This window comes from Camellia sinensis, chromosome 6 (genome assembly GCF_055761805.1).
Source record: "Camellia sinensis isolate YWXY chromosome 6, ASM5576180v1, whole genome shotgun sequence".
In the NCBI taxonomy this organism is placed as follows: domain Eukaryota; kingdom Viridiplantae; phylum Streptophyta; class Magnoliopsida; order Ericales; family Theaceae; genus Camellia; species Camellia sinensis.
Genome location: NC_138966.1, coordinates 183,824,393 through 183,848,450, shown reverse-complemented (window position 1 = coordinate 183,848,450; position 24,058 = coordinate 183,824,393). Strand labels below are relative to the sequence as shown.

General features: G+C 37.7%; 1 protein-coding gene across 3 annotated transcripts in view; it reads left to right on the top strand.

Moving 5' to 3' along the window:
* The window catches only part of LOC114287907 (ion channel POLLUX-like protein, putative (DUF1012)), a 51,846-nt gene extending 41,349 nt beyond the window's left edge, over window positions 1–10,497 (top strand). For all 3 annotated transcript variants that reach the window (XM_082875632.1, XM_082875634.1, XM_082875633.1), the window contains 5 exons: window positions 8,581–8,628; window positions 8,737–8,806; window positions 8,898–8,971; window positions 9,767–9,877; window positions 10,117–10,497. In XM_082875632.1, coding sequence (XP_082731758.1) covers window positions 8,581–8,628; window positions 8,737–8,806; window positions 8,898–8,971; window positions 9,767–9,877; window positions 10,117–10,218 — 405 coding nt within the window. In that variant the 3' untranslated portion in view covers window positions 10,219–10,497. The remainder of the gene's footprint in view (window positions 1–8,580; window positions 8,629–8,736; window positions 8,807–8,897; window positions 8,972–9,766; window positions 9,878–10,116) is intronic.
* Window positions 10,498–24,058: the final 13,561 nt, after the last annotated feature.

Genomic DNA, 24,058 nt, shown 5'->3' with positions numbered 1-24,058 from the left:
TTATTTTTTCGTTCTGCAATGCCATTTTGTTGAGGGGTATCCCGACATGTAGATTGATGAAAAATCCCTTTTTTTTCCAAAAACTCACCCAACTGCTCATTGAAATATTCTGTTCCATTATCAGAATGTAAAATACCAATTTTGGTTTGAAATTGGTTTTCAATCATATTGTAAAAATTTGTGAATAAATTTTTCACGTCAGATTTTTTATTCATCAAATAAATCCAACATAAGCGGGTATGGTCATCAATAAATGTAACAAACCATCTTTTACCAAAAAGAGTAGTGATTTTAGAAGGGCCCCAAACATCACTATGAATTAAATAAAAAGGTTTGGAAGCCTGGTAAGGTTTTGGCAAATAAGTAGAGCGATGAAATTTTGCAAAAATGCAACTTTCACAATGAAAAGAAGAACAATCAATCCCTTTAAATAATTCTGGAAATAAATGTTTCAGATAAAGAAAACTAGGATGTCCTAGCCTATAGTGCCATAGCATTATTTTTTCTCGAACAGAGATTGAACTAGTACTATTAAAGCTCTGAGCTTTTTTATTACTAACAGGTACTTCATCAAAGTAGTAAAGACCTTCAAGCATCCTAGCACGCCCAATCATCATCCCCGAGTTCTGGTCCTGAAATTCACAATGGGATTCAAAAAATGTAACACGACAATTAGAATCCTTAGATAGTTTACTGACAGACAAAAGGTTACAGGCTAAGTTGGGGACGTGAAGAACAGCATTGAGATTAATTTTCTCAGTTAGTTTAATAAATCCTTTTCCTGCAATAGGTGAAAAACTACCATCGGCTATTCTGATTTTGTCATGACCAGAACAAGGGAAATAGGTACTAAATAAATGGGAAAAACTAGTCATGTGATCGGAGGCACCGGAATCTATGATCTACGGAGAGAAGTTTAGGCAAGAGAAGGCTTTAGGATTTCTACCTGTTTGTGCCAACAAAACACTAGGAGTACCGGATGAGGAGTTGGATTTTATCAGCTTTAAGAGTTGATCAATCTGCTCTTTGTTGAAGGGACCTGAATCGGCTTCATTAGCGGTAGGAAAGCCACGATTCTTCTCTCCTTGTTTGCTGCTTTTCCAGTTGACAGGTTTGCCATGGATCTTCCAACACGTTTCGCGTGTATGGCGAGGCTTGTTGCAAAAATCACACCAGACCCGTGGCTTATCATCAAACCTGCGCTGGTAATTTGCAGCCTTGTTGGCCGCAGCATCGCTAATTAAAGCAGAAATTTCAATTGATTCACCAGTACCTTTTTTCTTAAGCATGACGCTCCTTCGGCTCTCTTCCCTTCTGACTTCGGCAAATACTTCGCCAATGGATGGGAGAGGAGGTCTGCCAATAATTCTTCCTCGCACTTCATCGAACTCAATGTTGAGGCCGGCAAGAAACTTGTAAATACGGCTGTCTTCCACAGTTTTCTTGTGGTGGTTGCAGTCGTCAACTGATTTCCATTCGTATGTGTTGAAGATGTCAAGATCCTGCCACAACCTTTTCAACGAATTGAAATATTTGGTGACGGAATCATCTCCTTGACGAATCTCTCCCAACTTCAAAGTTAATTCGAAAACTTGAGATTGATTTCCTAGGTCAGAATACATCTGACAAACATTATCCCACAATTCTTGTGCAGTAGGATAGCACATGTAATTAGAGCTTATATCCTCCTCCATGGAATTGACCAACCATGTCATAACCATGGAGTTTTCAGCGTCCCAACTGTCGAACAGCGGATCATTAACAGCAGGAGCCTTCTTGTCACCAGTGATGTAACCGATCTTTCCTTGCCCACGGATATACATCCGGACAGATTGTGACCAGCGGAGAAAATTATCACCATTTAGGCGGATGGTGGTGATTTGGACAGAGTGAGAGTTGGACGTTTTCACCGGAATGGCAGCGGCAGGGGTTGAAGTGGTTTCGGACGTGACTTCCGACATGGCTATGACGGTTTTAGGGCTGCTGTGTTTTTTGTTGCTCTGATACCAACTTAGAAAATATGAGGAAGAAGAACTCCGAAAATATGAGGAAGAAGGAATATATTTATGTTATATTCAAAACTTCTTATTTTACAAGACCAAATGACACTCCTTATATAGGAGATATTACAAACATCATTATAACCCATTATATGCCACTTACATATTATATATTACCACTATCTATCACTATCATATTATATGCATGCCACTATCTACTACCAACACCACTATCATATTCTATACATGCCACTATCTACCACCAACACCACTATCATATTCTATACATGCCACTATCTACCACCAACACCACTATCATATTATATACATGCCACTATCTTATTATAACACAAATTTCCAGCAGACTAGATAGAGAATCTAACTGAAAATAGGAAAGGGTAGTCAGAGAGGTTGTCATAGGCAGATGCAAGCTCTCCACCACATAGTAGTCTCCAACTTTATGGCCGGTCCCAATTTGCTGCTTAGACATCCAATCCTGCACAGAACAGATAGAAGAAGAAAAGATAACATCAAAATCAAAGGCATCAAGCTGACTGATAGATAATAAACTAACAGATAACTAAGGAACATAAAGGACAAATGAAATAGAGACAGCAGACATAGTAAACGGTAGGACAGACCCAACTGATACAACAGACATACCAGACCCATTAGCAACATTGACAGTAATAGGAAAAGAATGAGGAGTACAATTTTGAAGTAAGGAGAGATAAAGAGTTATATGATGAGAGGCACCAGAGTAAAAAATCCAGACAGATGAAGAAATACCTGAACAAGACCCAAGCAAACCTGAATGAAGAGAGGAAACAATGGAGGCAAATGGGGATGGCTGGGAGGTAGACAATATATGTTGAAGTTGACTAATCTGAGCAGTCAAGGAAGCCAAGTCAGGATCAGGAGACGGAACAGATGCAGTATACGTAGTGGGAGGAGCTCGGAATTGGTTCTGAGACTGTTGAAAAGATGAGGTAGGTAGACGTCTCTTCTTGGGACAGTGGTACTTCCAGTGGCCCCTCAAATGGCAGAAAGCAACTTCATCTGAGACAATGAGCCCCTTGTTGGGCTTTATAGAAACTGAAACCGTCATCATTATAATGAACCAAAAAAAAAAATAAGGAACTGTAATAAATTGAAATTTGATAGGGCAACAATGTAATAACCCCAAACCTGAGAGCTTCAAATATAATAACACCCAGACCAGATGGATTTCGTGGATTTCAGACCAGGGAGAAGTAGAAGAATTCGAGGCTGAGATGGACTAGAGACTTGCGAACCAAAGAGAAGTAGAAAAAGTCGACTCCAAATCATAAAGAGATCGCAAACCACGATGGGCATGGGTGTCACGATTCTAAACCAGAGGGAGAGAGAACTGTGCGAACAACTAGAGAGATGGACCAGAGACTTGCGAACGAGAGAACCAGGGGTTTCGAACTTTCGATAGACTGAACTAGAGATGGGTCGAAGTCTTGCAAACTCAAGATGGGTCACGAGAACAGATGGGTTGAACTCCAATGACCTAGAGAGCAATCTCTAGTGAACCACCAACCAAACTCAGATCGAAACTCAGATCCAAACCAATGGGTTTCGTGATTGCTGCTAAGGTTTTAAACATGACTCTAATACCATGTAAGTTTTCTGAATGTCTTTTCTGTGTATTGAATTGTAGCTAATACAAAGATTATAGCCAATATATATAGCAATCCTAATCCTAATTTGAAATAGGAAACACAATCAATCGAATCTAAAATAGGAAATACAATCAATCTACACAATCAATTTAATAATTCCATAAGTAACATAATATTCTCACAGGGATCGCGTGGGAGGGGTATGTGCAAAGGGATTTGGTTAGGGAGGGGTGAGTTTTGGGAAAGGGTGACTTTTCGGATGGGGAATGGGGAAAATGTCCGGTTTTAGAAGGATAGGTGGTATGGGGATAAGGTGTTGGCAGTGCATTTCCCTTTGATTTTTGGGATTACTATGGATTAAGAGATCACTGTTGTTGATTGTTTGGGAAATGGAGAGCTGGTGGTTTGGGATGTTCAATTGCGACGACCAGTTCAGGATTGGGAGGTTGGCCAACTGGAGGAGATGTTAAGTTTCTTATATGGGTTGGGCTTCACGGATAAGGGGGTGGATGTGGTTGTGTGGACTGTTTTGGGTACTAAAGGACAATTTTGTGTTTCCTCCATTTACAGGAGTTTGGTGGGGGAGGTGACAGGGGTATTTCCTTGGAGAAGTGTTTGGGTGCCGGGTGTTCCATTAAAGGTGGTTTTCTTTTTGTGGACGACAGCTTTGAGCCGGAATCTTACTATTGACAATTTGGTGCGTCGAGGACATGTATTAGTGAATTGATGTTGTATGTGTTGTGCAAACACTGAGTCTGTGAATTATTTGTTTCTTCATTGTGTTGTAGCATCTCGGCTCTGGGGGCTTATTTGGTCTGTGTTTGGGATCATTTGGGTGCAGCCAAAGAGGATGTTGGAGCTGTTGTGGAGTTGGCGTGGTGCCAGGATTGGGAGGCGACGTTGGCAAATTTGGTTGTTGGTGCCTTTTTGTTTAATGTGGTTGGTTTGGTTGGAAAGGAATCGACGTACGTTGCAAGAGATTAGTCATTCGGTGTCGTGGCTTGAGAATCGTTTGTTAGTTACTTTGTGTAGTTGGTTGGAGCAAAGGGTGGATCCGGATTTATTTGTTTTCCTAGATTTCTTGGATATTGTCATTGGTTAGGAGTTTTTAGTTTCACCTGTCGAGGATTTTTTTGTATTCTGTTAGAATTTCCCATCTTTACCTTCACCTACTCCACTACACACTCCACTTCACCTACCTCCACTTCACCACACACTCCACTTCACCTAACCCACTATCACCTCCACTACACCTACTACCACATTTTCTTCTATATATAGATTGTATAGGAATTGTAATTGATCAATCTTGTAATAATCAATCAACATCAATCAATAATACATCTTTTTTTACATGGTATCAGAGCAAGGTTAACAACCTAATTATTCTGCTTCACCGGCGGGCGGCAGCCTCGCCTTGGCCGCCCGCCGGACCTCTACACATACCTTCTGCAGCATCTTCTATAGTAGCATATTTTACAAAACCAAAGCCTTTGGAATATCCAGAAACACGATCAGTCACTACTCTAGCATGGACCACTTCACCAAACTTTGCAAAGACTTCTCGAAGTCCTTCTGTAGTAGTACGTTTGCTAAGCCCGGAGACGAAGAGGTTGGTGGAGGGTTCAGCTGGAGGAGGCCTCTCGGCTTGATTAGTCGGCGGTGGAACGAACGGCGAAGATAAAGTTAGAGTCGAGAACAACGCAGTTCTTAAGCCAAGCGGCCCAGCCGGAGCCACTCTCGCCGCCGCTAATCTCATAGCCATGGCCATAGGGTTTAAACAGCTTCTTCGAAGAGCTACGACAGGGGTTTAGGTTTTAAAAGAGAGGCCGACACAGGTCTAGCTGACGGCCTCGAGTGGTGGTTCCATGGCCCTCTTTCCACCAGCTTATGATGCGCCTCCTCACTGGCTCCGACATCAACGACTTCAAATTCGTCCCCCAGTCCTTCGCCTCCTTCGGATCAACCGTCCTCATCGAGGGCTGCGATCACACCAGTTCCATCTCTTGGGTCCACGCCTGGACCGTCACTGACCAATCCTCATCCTCAACCAACACTCCTCTCCAATGGGATCTCAATGATACAGAGATGAGATTTGGTGGTTTGGTAAGTACATCGAACATTGTAAAAGAAAGGAAAATAACCGTGCAATCTGCTTCAGATCTACTTTGGACAATATCAATTAAAAAAAAAAAAAAAACCCACTAACCAATACACTTTATTCTCTCTCGGTGCTGAGAGAGAGAAGAGCAACACTTTTACTTTTCCTACTTTGTTTATTTATAATAAAAAAAATAATAATAAATAAAAAAAAAAAAAAAAAAAAAAAAAACATCATCATCTCCCTCACTAACACAACTACTTTTCAACCCACCAGTGCACATGTTGTCCTCTTTAATATATTATTATTATTATTATTATTATTATTATTATTATTATAAAAAAAATATATATATATATATATATATCGAACACCATTGCCATTTTTAAATATATTCTTCTTATTTCTTTCTTTTCTTTTTTAACATTATTTTTAATCTTTTTCAAATTCCATTCATACCATCTGGCTTGCACATCAAACCATATTTTATTCATCTCAGGGCTCAACCCCGATCACAATTTTACACACACAAAAAAAAAAAAAAAAAAAACAAAACAAAACAAAACAAAACAAAACCACCACACCCACTGTGGGATTTTTCTTCTCTACTCAGCCGCCGGTCTCTTCTTCTTGCCTCCGTCTTGGACAGTTCTTGACGGTGCTGCCTCTGTGCTTCCTAATCCACCAAGCACATTCACTCCCCCCTGCTCCTCCACTGCAGCATATGGCGGACCTCCAAATCGGAACATCACGGTGGCCTTCCGCTTCAGCTCCTTATTCTCTGCCTTTAGCACGCTTATCTCTGCTCGCGCATCCTTATACATGCGTTGGAGCAGAGCCAGCTGGGAGTTTAAATGCTGCACCTCATTTGTCCTACTCTGCAGCCGGTTCGACAAGTTTGTGACCGCCGTCATGCTTTCCACACATGCCTTCAGAGTATACTGATTGGCCTCCACATCCGACTGCACTGCCATTCTTTGCTCCACCGACCGCATCGGAAAGTTCAACGGAGCAAACTCCGGGGCGCTTGGTTGAGTTTCCAGTGCCACCGCACCAGTTCTCTCTCTTGTTGACTCGTTGAGGTCGGGAAAGAGAGTGAGCAGACTCCGGGAAGATGAAGCCATTTTCTGGGCCACAGAGTGTTACAGAGTATCTCTCTCAGAAATCTCTCTCAGACAACAGAGTATTACAGAATATCTCTCTCAGAAATCTCTCTCAGAATATCTCTCGCAAGTTTTTGTCTCCGCCTCTGCCTCAGCCTTAGCCTCCGCTTATAAAGACCATGACGACAGGGCAGCCACGCGTATCGCGCGCCAATTGACGCCAAACGACAAACGGGCACGCCAACCAAGACACTCACGTGCCTCGCCATCATGTCCGGCACACCTTTTGATGAATTGGGCACGCCTTTTGAAGGCACGCCTTTTGACAAAATTGGGCACACCTTTTGAGGGTGCCACTTTTACAAGGGTCCGACAAGACTCTATAAACTGTCCCGACATTTGATACCGGTTAGCTTTTTCAAGGGTCCGACAAGACTCTGTAAACTGTCCCGACATTGATTCCGGTTAGCTCCTTTATGGGTCCGACAAGACTCTGTAAACTGTCCCGACATAGATTCCGGTTAGTTTCTACAAGGGTCCGACAAGACTCTGTAAACTGTCCCGACATTGATTCCGGTTAGTTTCTACAAGGGTCCAGCAAGACTCCATAAACTGTCACAACAACTGTCACAGCATTGTCTGCTACAACGGTCCAACATGACCCCATAAACTGTCTTCTACAAACGGTCCGACATGACCCCATAAACTGTCTTCTACAACGGTCCGACATGACCCCATAAACTGTCTTCTACATCGGTCTGACACCACCATACAGTGTCCTCTACAACGTTATGACACCCCATACAGTGTCTTCACCAACGGTCTGACACGACCATACAGTGTCTCCTATCCTTTTTTATTTTTATGTATTTTCTTGTTTTGTTACTCTCTCCAAACTCAAGTTGGTTAGTTTCTCTCCTCCTTGAGTTTGCGGGGGGCTGTTAGAATTTCCCATCTTTACCTTCACCTACTCCACTACACACTCCACTTCACCTACCTCCACTTCACCACACACTCCACTTCACCTAACCCACTATCACCTCCACTACACCTACTACCACATTTTCTTCTATATATAGATTGTATAGGAATTGTAATTGATCAATCTTGTAATAATCAATCAACATCAATCAATAATACATCTTTTTACCTCCACTTCACCACACACTCCACTTCACCTAACCCACTATCACCTCCACTACACCTACTACCACATTTTCTTCTATATATAGATTGTATAGGAATTGTAATTGATCAATCTTGTAATAATCAATCAACATCAATCAATAATACATCTTTTTTTACATATTCTTTGCATCATCTTGATACTTTCTCAATAAACTTTTATTTATCAAAAAAAAAAAAGAAAAACCATAGTTTTTGGTTGTAGCATAATCCCATCTAATCCAGTCCAGCCAAAAAAAACATAGCCATTGTGTGTCATATCTCATTTTATTGAAGAGAAATGTACAATATGCTACAAGTCTGGTGAAACAGGAAAGCAGGTCCAATTGTGAAGTGGAACAAGTTATGAAATCTCCTTCTAAATCCTTCATTACAGAAACTTAGGGCCCAAATATGGTTGAATGGTTTAGATACCATTAGCATCCATGCCTTTAAACTAAAGATCTAGTAGCATTTATTTTTTCATGTGTTCTTCCGTCATAAGCATAATAAATGTTTAATTTCTCTATCTGAGGAAAAATATAATGATGAATGGATTGCAGGTGCATAATCTAGTTGCAGAAATTGTTGACTCCAAATTGGGAAAACAAGTAATTCTTCTTTTTTGCAGACTAATTATATTTCCATGTAAAAATTCATCTTCCTATCGTACTTGCTCAAGTTCAATTTTCATTTACCACTCTTGCAAATCCCTACAGATTTCAAGAATCAATCCAGCCCTCACTTACATTGCAGCTGAGGAAGTAATGAGCCTTGTGACAGCACAAGGTCTTGAGTTATTCCACTTTTTCTTTCTAATGTGTGTTAAACCAATTGAGGTTTCCATGTTTAAAGGTAATTTTCTGCTTGTGCATGACAGTGGCGGAGAACAGTGAATTGAATGAGGTGTGGAGAGACATTCTGGATGCTGAGGGTGACGAAATATATGTGAAGGTAAATGGGCTCTGTGGTGTAATTATTTTAATCTTTACATATTTGGACTAGGATGAAAAGTTGAGGATCAATGCATGGGCATAATAACACTTTTACATTATGCCTCTCTATGTGATGTGGCAATTTTTTATTTTATTTAGTTTTTTTTTTTTTTTTTTTGGGGGGGGGGGGGGGGGGGGCGTAAATATGATGTGGCATGCTGTACAAGGCAGCCAAAAATAAACTGGAGAAGAGACAAAATATAAACAATTTGGTAAATTACATGGAATAGGTCTCTCAGATGCAATGAATTACAGCTTTTGGATAACTCATCTTCTTGGTTCATCCCCCTCTGAATTTGAATTAATTGTCTAGCGAAGGAATTAAGTAAATTAAACAACTTTTGAGATATTATTAGGTTAGCTGGTTATTATTCATCAATAGTTTCTGTTTATTTTTAAAAAAAAGAAGATAGATCGAGACATCCTCATTGTGGGATTACCAATTTTGTTCGCACTACGGATTAGGACTATAGGTGCTCTTTGAACACCACATGACCATTCCAATTTTGAAATCAAGATCACTGGAAATTTTTGGTAGTCATGCCTGAAAACATAGTTATTTTTTTCCAAAGTAACATCGAAAGCCCCTATGAGTTTTGACTTCTACCCTAACCAAGTTGGTAAGGGAGTAATTGGCATAACCAGGAAGCTTCAGTGGCTCTAATATGTTTATAATTAAACCATCTGTACATATATATATATATATATTTTTTTTTTTTTTTGAATAATTGATATGCTTGTGGGTTTATTATAGCATATTGGCCTCTACATGAAAGAGGGGGAGAATCCTTCTTTTGCTGAGCTATCTGAAAGGGCATATTTACGACGAGAAGTTGCCATTGGTTATGTGAAGAACAACAAGAAGGTATACTTTTTTTCATTTGGATATTCAATTGGAAACACTTATGTTGTGTTTGGTTGGGGGATTTAATGAGAGATTTGGAAAGAGAAATGGAAAATGTAGATAAAATATGAATAAAATATATCTACATTTTACTTAGTTTTACACATCTTTTTCCTTTTCCTTTCTCTTTCCAAATCCCTTCTTAAATCCCCTGACCAAAACAGCGTTAGGAAATCGCTCAAATACCTAATTCTTTGCAGGTGATAAATCCACTACCCAAATCTGCACCTCTCTCCCTTGAACTGACGGATTCACTGATTGTAATATCCGAGCTTGAAGGAGAACAACCAATTCTTGAGTAAACTTGTACAATCTAATTTCCATGCATGATTGCTTCTTGCTTTCTTTTGTCCTTGCAGAGGAGCATCATTGTTGTTTTCTCTTGGTTTGAAAAGATCCATTTCAATACTAAATAGGCTATGTTTGTGTCTTGCTTTTGGTGGACAAAGCATACACAGGCTACATTTCAACTACTATACCTAGAAAGAATGATGCAGAAATTGAAATACAAGATGGGTACGAGAGCAACTGCTGTATCTTGTTTGACTATTTAAACTAGCAGCCAGTTATGATTTTTTAAATTCTTGGACCCCTTTCAAATGGAAATTATTTTAAGTGAGATTATTAAATAGTAAAAAATAACAGGAAAAAGAAAACTGGAAGTACCGTATACCAGATTCTTAAGCAAGAAGTGATAAAAATGTGTTGATAAACCATTTGAGAACGCAACCTGTGAGTGATGGATACATCATGCCAATGCCATGGATGTATCATACAAGTCAAATAATTCTAATAAAGTATATGCCTAACATTCTGAATATGTAGGTGCCTATAACAAAAATAAAAATAAAAAGTGAAGCGTTAGGTTGACATATATGTCAAAATCAAAATTCTTTTGTTTTTATTTTCATCTGCTTTTTTTTTTCCCTTCTCTATTTAGTGAAATAACTGGGGCCCCTCATATCTTACCGTACTGATTACCCCTCCGTCTGTATCAATAAATAATTTTTTTCCTCTCTATTATTTCACACTTTTTTTTTTTTATTTTGATTATCAAATTCAAACTGGTTTTTTAATTCTTTAATTTATCTTTTCATTTCATGAAAAAATTAAAGAAATTTTCTGTATTTTAATTTTAATTTTAATTTTTTTTTTTTTGTAAAAACAACTCACTTTATAAAACCATCAAAAAGTTGTTTTAAAATTTTATAAACAGTTTTTGAGCAAAAAAATTTAAAAAAAAAAGAGTTTAAGTGTTGAGTGTTTTAGAGCATATCTTTCTTTCTTTCTTTCTTTTCTTTTTTCTTTTTTTTTTTTTTTTTTGTCTCCCAGAAAATATGCCAAATGCAAATGAAGGAGAAAACACAACCAAAAAGTCCTTAACTATTTGGTAAATTACACTGGGCCTTCGTTTGGGATATGAATTAATTTTTTAATATTTTAATTTTTTAGTTATTTTAGCCTGTGATTAAAAAGTCATTGGAATAGACATTTTAATTTTTTTGACTTTTGTAAGAGAAAAAATAAAATAATTATGATTTGAATATGATATTTTATCTTATTAATTTTTTAATTTATTATATCCTTTTATAATTATTTTAATCCAAACTTTTTATACCAAACAAAGGCGGACAGTTCTTGGATACCTTTGAGATTACCACTTTCTAAACTACCACTAAACTCCCACTCAACTAACACTTGACAGCATGTCGAAACTTTTCTTGCTTTTAGTTTTTCAAAAATATTTTTTAAAAACTTTTACCTTCTTATTTTTCGTATTTTTTTGTTTTATTAATTTTTTTAATATTTTAACAATTTTTTAAACTTTTAGGCACATCTAATATAAATACACATAAAAATATAATTTTTGTGAAAAAAATATTTTAAAAATTCACTAAATATCAAAAATGAAAAAAAAAACGAGAATTCAGTATATTTTTCATATTTTTATGAATTTATTAATTTTTTAAAATATTTTTTCACAAATTTTTTACTTTTTAGATATATCTAAGTAAGGTACATCTAAAAAAATAAAAATGCTTAAAATTTTAAAAATATTCACTAAAAATAAAAAAAACAAAACAAAAAATTCAACTTTCAAAAAATTTAATTTAAAAAACTCAAACCAAACACACACAAATAAAGAGGGGGAGAAAATAACAATGGAGGAGAGAGAATAAAGAAGAAAGAGATATAAGAGCTGATAATACATAGCTTTTACAATTCCGATTGATAGCTCAAAAGTCTGATGGCTCGAATGGCTCGACACCAAAACGACGTCGTTTGGTTTTTTTTTTTTTCACGTTTTTCTGAATTAAAGAAGAAGAAGAAAGCTGAAGAAGAAGAAAAGAAGAAGAAGGAGCTGAGTTTCGGCATCAACAAAAGGAGATGATGTTTAATATGGGTTTCGGCATCAAAAAAAACCAAAAAAGTTAAAAGAAAAAAACGCAGAGAAAAAAAATGCAGATCATCTGCATTTTTCTGCATAAAAAAAAAAATACAGAGAAAAAAAATGCAGTTCGGGCCATCATCTTCATCTTCAACATCATCATCATCTTCATTAACCAAAAATAAATAAAAAATCCTCTGCAGATGGCCATCATCTTCATCATCTTCAACATCATCATCATCTTCATCAACAAAAAAAATAAAAAATCCTCTGTAGATCCGGATCAACATTATCATCATCAATAATTTTTTTTTTTTTTTTGCAGATCTAGGTCTACTTGGAAAAAATACATAATTTTTTTTTTTTTCAAATCCAGATCTGCGATTGCCACCACCATCACCAACCATCACCGTCGATCGCCTCTTCTCTTCTCTTCTCTTTTCTCTCTCTCTCTCTCTACTTCCTCTTCTCTTCTCTCTCTGTTTGTTCAAAAAAAAAAAAAACTGCTCAAAACAACGTCGTTTTGGACAGTTCGGGTCATTCGAGCCGCATGAAATTCGAGTTACGAGTCATTTTTCTAGCTTTTATTTGGGATATATATTGACTTTTTCATTTTTGAATTTTTTTAACTTAGGGTTAAAAAGTCTTATTTTAGATGAAATTTTTTGACTTTTTTTTTTTAAATAAAATAATTATAATTTAAATGTGACATTTTATCTTATTAAATTAAAAATATATATATTTTTTTATGACTAAAATAACTTTAATCCGACCTAATCCAAACTTTGCCAAACATACCCATAAACTATTGAAGATTTTTACCAATTTGTGATGACCAGGTGATGTTTAGTGGGAGACGATGTTTTGGTGGGGGGTCCAAACTTTGCCAAACATACCCATAAACTATTGAAGAATTTTACCAATTTGTGATGACGAGGTGATGTTGAGCTTATCACTCGTGCTATGCACGGGATAATTATTAATATTTATATTTATTTTGAATTTTTTTTAATATATAAATTATGTTTTTTAAGATTTTTTATAAAAATAATTTAACAATCTTATCACTAATCATAATGTATGGGAGAAGTTAAAAAGGGTATTGCGGTAACTATACACGGATTGTATCTATAATTATTTGTTTGAGGGGATTTTAAATGCTGATCAGGAAATTTTGACCAAATCAATAAATGCAAGCATGTGAAAAAACATGTGGATTAAAAAAAGTTAATAAATGTTAATCATTGAATTTTGACCAAATCAATAAATACTGTATTTTTTTTTAAATAAAAAATTTAGAAAATTCATATTGAGATATTGAAGCTCCCACAATCCTTGGGGGTTAAAAACCCTATTTTTAAATATCTTCTTTTTTTTCTTTTTTATATTATATTAAAGTTTAATATTTTGATAATAATCATATGTGTTGGACTTTTCAAGGAATTAAATGTCTTTTTTTTATTATATTATATTAAAGCTTAATATCTTGATAATAATCATATGTGTTGGATTTTTCAAGAAATTTTTTTTATGCTTGTTCTTAATGCATTCAAGTGTTATTATGAGGGATAATAATCATATGTGTTGGGACTTTTCAAAGAATTTATATGCGTTAGATTTCAAATAATTTTTTTTATGCTTGTTCTTACTGTATTAAAGTGTTATTATGATGGTAAGACTTGGGAGTTGGGAGAAGTTAATAAATGCTGTTAGAATTTCCCATCTTTACCTTCACCTACTCCACTACACACTCCACTTCACCTACCTCCACTTCACCACACACTCCACTTCACCTAACCCACTATCACCTCCACTACACCTACTACCACATTTTCTTCTATATATAGATTGTATAGGAATTGTAATTTATCAATCTTGTAATCAATCAACATATCTATATCAATCAATAATATACATCAATTTTAACATGGTATCAGAGCAGAGATAAGATTTAAGCCTGTATTTCTTTGTCACCGGCGGGCAGCCGGCCGGCAACTTTGCCTTTGCTGCCCGCTGGAATTTTCTATACATACCTTCAAATTCCTCTCTCTCTCTCTCTGTAGTCTCTTTCCTCTTTATACTACTGAAAGTCATGCCATCTTCTTCACAATGGAAAACTATGGCATTGCCATTGGCCATAGTATTGTTTGAGGGGCTAATCCTTGTGATGGAAGTAGAATCTTCTCTGTTGTCTGCAATGGATAGGATTAATCAGCTACCAGGGCAACCCCAAGTCAGCTTCGAGCAGTATTCTGGGTACGTGACTGTTGATGACAAGAAACAGAGAGCTCTGTTCTACTACTTTGTTGAAGCCGAAATAGATCCACCTTCCAAGCCTCTTGTTCTCTGGTTAAATGGAGGTTTCTTCAGCTTCTCACTTCCTCATGCAATCCTCGATCCGCCCCGATATCATCACCTTCGTCCACACCAACATGTCCAAGCACAGTCGCCAGCCCTACGCCGTCTCCCCGGTGCCTTCGGAACCATGTGTCGCGGCGGCCGCATGTTCGCTCCGATGAAGATCTGGCGACCGCTGGCACCGCCGCATCACCATCAACCAGAACCGCTCCGCCGTTCCCTCCCTCGTCATGGCTCGCGGCCACCGCATCAAGTCGGTGCCAGAGATTCCTCTCGTTGCTAGCGATTCGACTGAGGGACTCGCGAAGCCCTCTTCGGCAATCACAGCTCTGACGCAGATCGGAGAAGACAGTACAGACGCACAGAGGGGGACCTCACCATCTCTCTCTCTTGCGGAGAATAAAGACGCACAGAGAAAACAAAACCGGGGTGCCCACTCATCTCTCTCCCACCAGGCTTTCCCACTCATATATTTTTATTATTATTCTTATTATTATTTCCCAACCAACCCTCTCTCTACACAGACAAAAGTTGCACCCCTCTCCTGATTCTCATTTTTTTACTTTGTCAAACTCCACAACCCCCACACACCACTCACGGTTTCTCTTTCTCTAAAGACCCACACCACTCACATTTTTCTCACCTTTTTCGAATCTCTCCCTCTCTCCTCACGGCCATCCACTGGGTCACCCACTCAACTTCTTTATTTTTTCTTTTATTTCCTTTACACCAAGACACCCATGTGCCTTGTCCCCTCTCTCCTCCGTTTTGATTCTCAATTTATTATTTTTATTTATTTTCCTTTATTTCTTTAAAAAAAAAAAAAAAAAAAAAAAGACGAAGACGAACTGCACACCAAACTCATTTCCTTTTATTCATGTCGGGGCTCACCCCGATCACCATTTTACACAAAAAAAAAAAAAAAAAAAAAAAAAACATATATCACACAACCAAACAACCACATCCACAGGCGGGATTTTGCTTCTCTACTCTGCTGCAGGTCTCTTCTTCTTGCCTCCGTCCTGGGCGGCCCTTGACGGTGTTGCCTCCATGTTTCCCACTCCACTGGGCATGATCACTCCCCCATACTCCTCCACTGCAGCATATGGAGGACCTCCAAATCGGAACATCACGGTGGCTTTCCGCTTCAGCTCCTTGTTTTCTGCCCTTAGCACGCTTATCTCTGCTCGCGCATCCTTATACATGCGTTGGAGCAGAGCCAGCTGGGAGTTTAAATGCTGCACCTCATTTGTCCTACTCTGCAGCCGGTTCGACAAATTTGTGACCGCCGTCATGCTTTCCACACATGCCTTCAAAGTATACTGATTGGCCTCCACATCCGACTGCACTGCCATTCTTTGCTCCACCGACCGCATCGGAAAGTTCAACGGAGCGAACACAGAGGTGTTTGGTTGAGGTTCACTGGTCTCCGCACCAGTTCTCTCTCTTGTTGACTCGTTCAGTTCGGGAAAGAGAGTAAGCAGACCACGGGAAGAAGAGGAAGAGGAGGCCATTGTCTGGGCAACAGAGTTTTTCAGACTCTCTCTCTCAGCACAACGAAGTTTTTTTCAGAGGTTTTTTCACAGCTTTTCTCTGCCTCAGCCTCAGCCTCCGTCTTATAGCCGAGGCAGCCACGCGCATCGCGCGCCTCTTGACGCCCGACAAACTGGCACGCCTTTTCATGGCACATCTTTTGATAAAGTGGGCACGCCTTTTTATGGCACGCCTTTTGAAAAATTGAGCGCACCTTTTGAGGATGTGATTTTTTATGGGTCCGACAAGACTCTGTAAACTGTCCCGACATAGATTCCGGTTAGTTTCTACAAGGGTCCGACAAGACTCTGTAAACTGTCCCGACATTGATTCCGGTTAGTTTCTACAAGGGTCCAGCAAGACTCCGTAAACTGTCACAACATTGTCTTCTACAACGGTCCGACATGACCCCATAAACTGTCTTCTACAACGGTCCGACATGACCCCATAAACTGTCTTCTACAACGGTCCGACATGACCCCATAAACTGTCTTCTCCATCGGTCTGACACCACCATACAGTGTCCTCTACAACGTTATGACACCCCATACCGTGTCTTCACCAACGGTCTGACACGACCATACAGTGTCTCCTATCCTTTTTTATTTTTATGTATTTTCTTGTTTTGTTACTCTCTCCAAACTCAAGTTGGTTAGTTTCTCTCCTCCTTGAGTTTGCGGGGGGCTGTTAGAATTTCCCATCTTTACCTTCACCTACTCCACTACACACTCCACTTCACCTACCTCCACTTCACCACACACTCCACTTCACCTAACCCACTATCACCTCCACTACACCTACTACCACATTTTCTTCTATATATAGATTGTATAGGAATTGTAATTTATCAATCTTGTAATCAATCAACATATCTATATCAATCAATAATATACATCAATTTTAACAAATGCTAAGATTTTTTTTTTTAAATCAAAAAATCAAGAAATTTATATTGGGAAGATTGGAGCTCCCACAACGCTTGGGGTTAAAAACCTCATTTTTCTTAATATATAGTATAGATAGATAGATAGATAGATAGATATATCTTCTTTTTTTTTGTGTGTGGTTTCTATTCGGGTATTTTTTTTTCAATTTATTTAAGATGGAGTTGTGGGTATATTTTCTTTTTAAATTTAATTTATTTGTGGTTTCTATTTGTTTTTAATTATTATTATTTAGGTAAGTTATGATGTGAGTTAGATATGTGATAGACATGTGAGTTTTATTGATTTAAAGTTTATTTAGATAAACTTTAAAAAAAAATTAGTTTTTTAGTTTTTTTTGTTATGTTATAATATAATATATAAAATATAGGTAGATATCTACAACTTTAATAAAAAATATTATCTGATTTTTTGGGGAAGAGAAAAAGAATGCAAGTTTTAATATTTTTTTTTGAAAATTTATGAGAGAGATTAGGAGGGAGAGATTATGAAATATTTTTGTTATTAAATAAATAAATCAGTCAATAGTTTTTTTTAAACTATTTTGTAAATTAAAAATCAATAATTTTGAAAAATTGATTAATTTTTCCCATTAAGTGATTTAAAATTTTGATAGATATACAAAAAAAAATACATAATTATATTATTAAATCATAATTCAAATTTAGATGTTATATCTTTTTAAAATTCATAGCTAAATTCTTATCACTTTTTTTTTTTTTTTGTAACCATAGTGTATGGGAGAAATTGAAAAGGGTATTGCAATAATTATGAGAAAAGTCAAAAGGGATTGTGGGTTAGGAGGAGTCAATAAATGCTGAGATTTTTTTTTTTAAAATCAAAAAATTAATTATTATTATTTAGGTAAGTTATGATGTGAGTTAGATATGTGATAGACATGTAAGTTTTATTGATTTAAAGTTTATTTAGATAAACTTTTAAAAAAAATTAATTTTTTAGTTTTTTTTGTTATGTTATAATATAATATATAAAATATAGGTAGATATCTACAACTTTAATAAAAAAATATTATTTGATTTTTAGGGGAAGAGAAAAAGAAAGCAAGTTTTAATATTTTTTTTTTGAAAATTTGTGACAGAGATTAGGAGGGAGAGATTATGAAATATTTTTGTTATTAAGTAAATAAATCAGTCAATGGTTTTTTTTAATCTATTTTGTAAATTAAAAATCAATAATTTTGGAAAATTGATTAATTTTTCTCATTAAGTAATTTAAAATTTTGATAGATATACATAAAAAAAAATACATAATTATATTATTAAATCATAATTCAAATTTAGATGTTATATCTTTTTTGAGATTTATAACTAAATTCTTATCTTTTTTTTTTGTTTTTGTGTGTAACCATAGTGTATGGGAGAAATTGAAAAGGGTGTTGCAATAATTATGAGAGAAGTCAACAAATGCTGAAGTTTTTTTTTTTTTTTAAATCAAAAAATTAGAAAATTAGAATTAGGAGATTGGAGCTCCCACAGGCTTTGGGGTTAAAAACCCCCTTTTGCTTAATATATGGTATAGATAGGAGAGAGTGTTGCTTTTAATATCTTAATTGATTGTCGCGTTATTAAGCTTCAAAATTAGGTCTAATTTTTTTGTCTTGAATAACAATATTCTTTTGCTAAAGAAAAATGTTAGGGATCCCAAATGTTCTACTAAATGTCTTATATGGGTGTAAGACCCACACCATGTAGGCCTCGTATGGGTCCCACACTCATGTGAGACATTTAGTAGAATATTTGATAAAACATTTAGGCCAAGTTTGGCAAGTCTAGAATTACTCAAAAAGTTAAAAAGTTAACACTATTCACCAAAAGTCAACAATTATGGCTACACAACTCCCAATTATAATTTTCTCTTACAAACTAATTTTTACAATTTTTTATTACACATTTTTCCATAAAAAGTCAAAAAATTAACCCAAACATCTATATTTTCTTTCTCAATTTTTTAGTTCAAAAAGACAAAAAGTGCACTTATTTAGGACACCCCAAACAACCCCTTAGAAGTCTTTTGGCAAGCTAGTTAAAAGCTAGCTTTTAGTTTGTAATCTATTTTGAGTCACGTCACCTCTCACATTTTTTGTCCACAAAAAGATTAAAAAAAAAAGTCAAAAAGTCAGTTTTTAACCAACTTTCCAAATCACCCCTTAAGTGTGTTTGGTTTACGTTTTGAGATAGATTTTCAAAAAAAAAAAAAAATGAAGAGAAAGTTTAGAAATTTTTTTGGTTTATTAGTTGTATATTTTGGAAATAGTTTTGGAATTTGAACGGATTTGATATTTTGTTATAATTGAGTAGATGTGTGTGAGAGAAAAAGTGATTGAGAATGAGAAAAGAGAGAGAAAAAAAGTGATTGATTGATGTGTAAGAGAGAGAAAGTGATTTTGATTTTTTTTTAAAAAAATTTGAACCAAACAAAATTTTAAAAAAATTTCTAAAAAATTATATCTTGAGATACATACTAAACAAGTCCTTAGGGTCCCTAGCATAATCCTTTGCTACAAATAACAAAGGATAAATTATAACTTAACCCCTGTGGTTTACCCAAAAAGCACAGAGCCCCCTATAGTTTCATTTGTAACACTTAAATGTAAAAGAAATTGTAAAAAGTCTAAATTACCCTTATTTATTTCTCTAATTTCCTTCTTGATACCATTATAAACCACCAGTCAACAAACTGTACGGTCCGTTTGGTCTTGATAGTGGCAACAGCTGCAATAACATCCTTTGGAACAATATCTCCAAGGTACATCAAGCAACAGGCCATATATTTCCCATGCCTCGGATCACATTTCGCCATCATTCTTGCAGGCTCAAACACTGAATTTGTGATCTTAGGTGCTCATTGTATGCTTTTGTAAATGGCTCATTGTCCAAAAGAACAGCCACATCTGTGTGCTCGGGGAGAGAGTGCGTAGAAAAAACACTGTTATAAGGCTCCACAACTAGTGTTTGTAAATTTTTTCTCTCTCTAAGATGAGGGGCTTTCTACCCTAGAGTGGATTTCTCTGGGTCAATCCCAGTCTCTGTTTATGTTTTCCTCTTGTGGGGTCTTTGTAGCCTCTCTGCCTCTTTTTTCTCTCTCGTTAATTCTAGAATATCCTCTGAGCCTCTTTTTTCTTCGAGTTGTGTTTTCTTAGATGGCGACTGTTTCGAGCACTTCGTCTGATTTGGGAACCATCGAGTTTGAGGATAGATTACAAGGCTCCGAATACCTCACTGGTGCTTAGTTGGTCGGATTCTGGCCTCCAAGAAGCTCAACAAACAAGCGGTCTTGAACATCCTCCATGTTTCATGGAAGGTTAGAAATTCCTTTACCATCTCTTCTTGGAATGACAATACTTTTATTTTCAACTTCGAAACTGAGGAGGACCTCTAGTAGGTCCAGCGGGAGGGCCCCTGGTCTATTATGGGGTCTTTACTTGTTCTTAACCCTTTCATCTTGGGCGTCCCAGTCACAGACATGGATTTTTCCTGGAGCCCCTTTTGGGTCCAAGTTCATGGCCTTTCTCTTGAAAAGCTGACTAAGAGGAATGGGGAGATTATTGGGGCTAATATTGGCCGTCTTATCCGAGTGGAAGCTCACTGTGAGGGCCTTCTTCTTTACAGAAATTTCCTCCGAATTAGAGTGGGAGTTAATGTTACGAAACCCATTCCAAAAGGTTTTTTCTCCGTACTGGTCAAGCACATGGTGAGGGCGAAGCAGCCTTATGGGTGTCTTTCAAATACGAGAAGTTATCCGATTTTTGTTTTGACTGTGGGCGTCTTGGCCATAATAGACATTCTTGTAAGTTTGTATCAAGAGAAATAGGAAGTAAGTTTGGTTATGGGCCACATTTATGTACTGAAATAGCTCGTGCCATTGGTTTTCCGGTTGAGTATTATCGGAAGAAGGTGGACGAATTGGTTGAACGTGTGAGGCCTATGTTACACCGATCCGGGTCACCGCAGCAAAGTTCGTAACGCAAGATGATAGACTCTAGACATGCGAGTATGACTGAGACGAGTGGGTTCCGTACTGAACTTGGGATAGTGGAGGCAGTAACGAGTGTTCATGCACGTCCTGATGTTTGTACTACAGAAATTTCGATGGAGAGAGACAGAATAGCTGGGGCTGTAGGGTGTAACACAATAGTCCAAAACCTCTCCCTAGAGAAGCCGTATGTGGAAATGGGGGCCAGCTTGGTTGGATATATAGGGAATCAATCTGCTGGGCTATTGGTTGAGGAGTTGGCCCATCAGAGGAATCCAATTGGCCCAACATTGACAGAAGAGTCTCCTCCTAATGGACAATGTTATTTTGTAACTATACCAACTGACTGTATCCAGGCCTTTTCTCTTTCTATGGCCCATGAAAATCAGTCATCAAACCTACTGAATATTGAAGAGCTCAGTCCATCTACAGCCATGTTCGGTTGGATCTCAAAACCATAGTGGTGGATGATTGTATGTCCCAAGTTTTTCATAGTCTCTCCATCAAACGTAAAGCCAACAAGGAAGAGGACAGACCGGTCCCGAAACGCAAGGTTCTCAAGTGTTCGGACAAGCCATTTGTCTCCATCCCTGTTATGGGTTCTGCTAGCACTGCTTCAGCTCTGATTACCCTTCTTCCATGCCCTTTTTCTGAGCAATCTAGGCTTTGTCATCGTGGGAGAGGTAAGAAGCAACTGGGGAGGGCACATCAACATGATTCTCAGACTCTGTTCGAAGTCCCGGTGGTTGCGAGCCAATCTCCACAGCTGGAATCCTCTTGTGATGTTTGCCTTCCTACGACTCCATTTGATGATTGTTTTTTACAGGTCCCAAGCACACTTTTTGAGGATTTATCTTTTGCTGATGTTGATAGGGCTGTGGTGGCTGGCCCCAAGCAGCCACAGCCTTCATGCTAATCCTTAACTGGAACTGTCAGGGGCTAGGCCGACCCCTGACAGTCCGGATCCTCCGAGGGTTGGTGTCAACCCATCAGCCTACGGTGGTCTTCCTCATGGAGACAAAAAATAAAATGGGTAGTTTGGAAAGAATCAGACGGCGTTTGCAATTTACAAATTCGAGTTATGTGGAACCAATTGGCCTTTCAACAGGCCTGGCACTTTGGTGGACAGATGATGTACAAATTGACATCAGGTATCAATCTAAGCATTTAATTAGGGACATTATTACTCCTCCAGATAAATCTACGGTCTGGGCTACCTCTTTTGTCCATGCCCCTCCTTAGAGAAGCCTTCATAAGGCTTTCTGGTGTCTCTTTAAAAAGATGGCCTTTGAATATCATTATCCTTGGTTATACATTGGAGATTTCAATGAGATTGGGGCTCAGTCAGAGAAACATGGCGGTGCACATTGTCGTTTGAGTCAACTACAAGCCTTTCAAGAACTTCTTTCTGATTGTGGCCTTATGGATCTTGAGTTTAAGGGTCCACCCTACACATGGTCAAATAATCAGGTGGGTGCAGGAAATATCCGTGAACGATTGGATCGAGCTTTAGCCATAGTGGGTTAGAGAGCCTTGTATCCTTGTGCCCAAGTCTTTCGCGAAGCCTAATTTGGCTCTGATCATTGTCCCCTCCTTCTCAGTTGTTGTGTTTCACTTAAGAAGGTTCCTAGAATTTTCAAATTCGAAAACATGTGGACAACAAGCCCAGCTTGTGAAGATGTCATTCGATCAAATTGAGATGGTCAACACTTTGGCTCTCCAATGTTTCAGCTAGTCTCTAAGTTGAAATCTTGTAAGGAGAGACTTAAAGTGTGGAGTAAAGCAACGTTCGGGAATAATCAACGTCAAATTTTGACTCTAAAATCCCAACTCGTATCTCTCCAATCTCACCCCTTCTCCGGAGGATAATGCTCGTTTGCAACGACAGTTAAAGGTGGATTTGAAGGATGCCTTATCCCGTGAGGAGATGTGTTTGCATCAACGGTCTTGATGGTTGAGTTATGGGGACAGGAATTCCCACTTCTTTCATGCCTCAATGATTCAATGACGTCAACAAAACCAGATTTTGAGACTTCAGAATGAGGCAGGAGTTTGGCTACACACAGAACATGAAATCAATCAGCATCTCTCAGGGTATTTCTCAAATTTGTTTCATAGCATTGGGGCAAAGGAATATGGAGAACGTTTTATCTATGGTGACTCCAGTCATTTCAGAGTCTATGAACCAAATCTTGGTGCGACTCCTCAACGATCATGAAGTAAAGGATGCGGTGTTTCAATTGGGTGCATTTAAGTCTCTAGGACCCGATGGTTTTCCAGGGTGTTTCTATCAAAAGTACTGGGCTGTGGTTGGGCCTCATGTATGCACTGCAGTTTGTAGCTTCTTTCAAGGAGGTCATCTCCTAAAAGAAATCGGGACAAATTTGGCGTTTATCCCCAAATTGAGTCGCCCTGTGAAGTTATCCCAATTCAGGCCTATTAGCTTGTGTAATTTCACTCTGAAGATCATTACCAAGATTCTTGCAAACCGGCTGAAACAAATTCTGAAATCCCTAATCTCTCCTAATCAATCGGCTTTTGTGCCGGGACGAATGATTCAAGACAACTCCATTGTAGCACATGAGGCTTTCCACTTTTTAAAACATAAGAAGACGGGGCGTGCGGGGTTTATAGCCATTAAACTAGATTTCAATAAAGCTTACGATCGAGTTGAATGGGATTTTTTATCGGAGCTTATGCGCCGAATGGGTTTTGCTCCGAAATGGATCCAGTGGGTTTCTAAGGGTGTGTTTGGTAACGTTTACATTTTCAGTTTATATTTACAAAAATTTCATAAACTGGTTTTTGTTTATTTTTTGAAAAACATAAACTACAAACGCGTTTGGTAATTGACAAAATGTTTAAAAAAATTTAAAAATATAAAAAGAGTGAGAAATGGCAAGTGGCAGCGGAAGACGGTGGTGG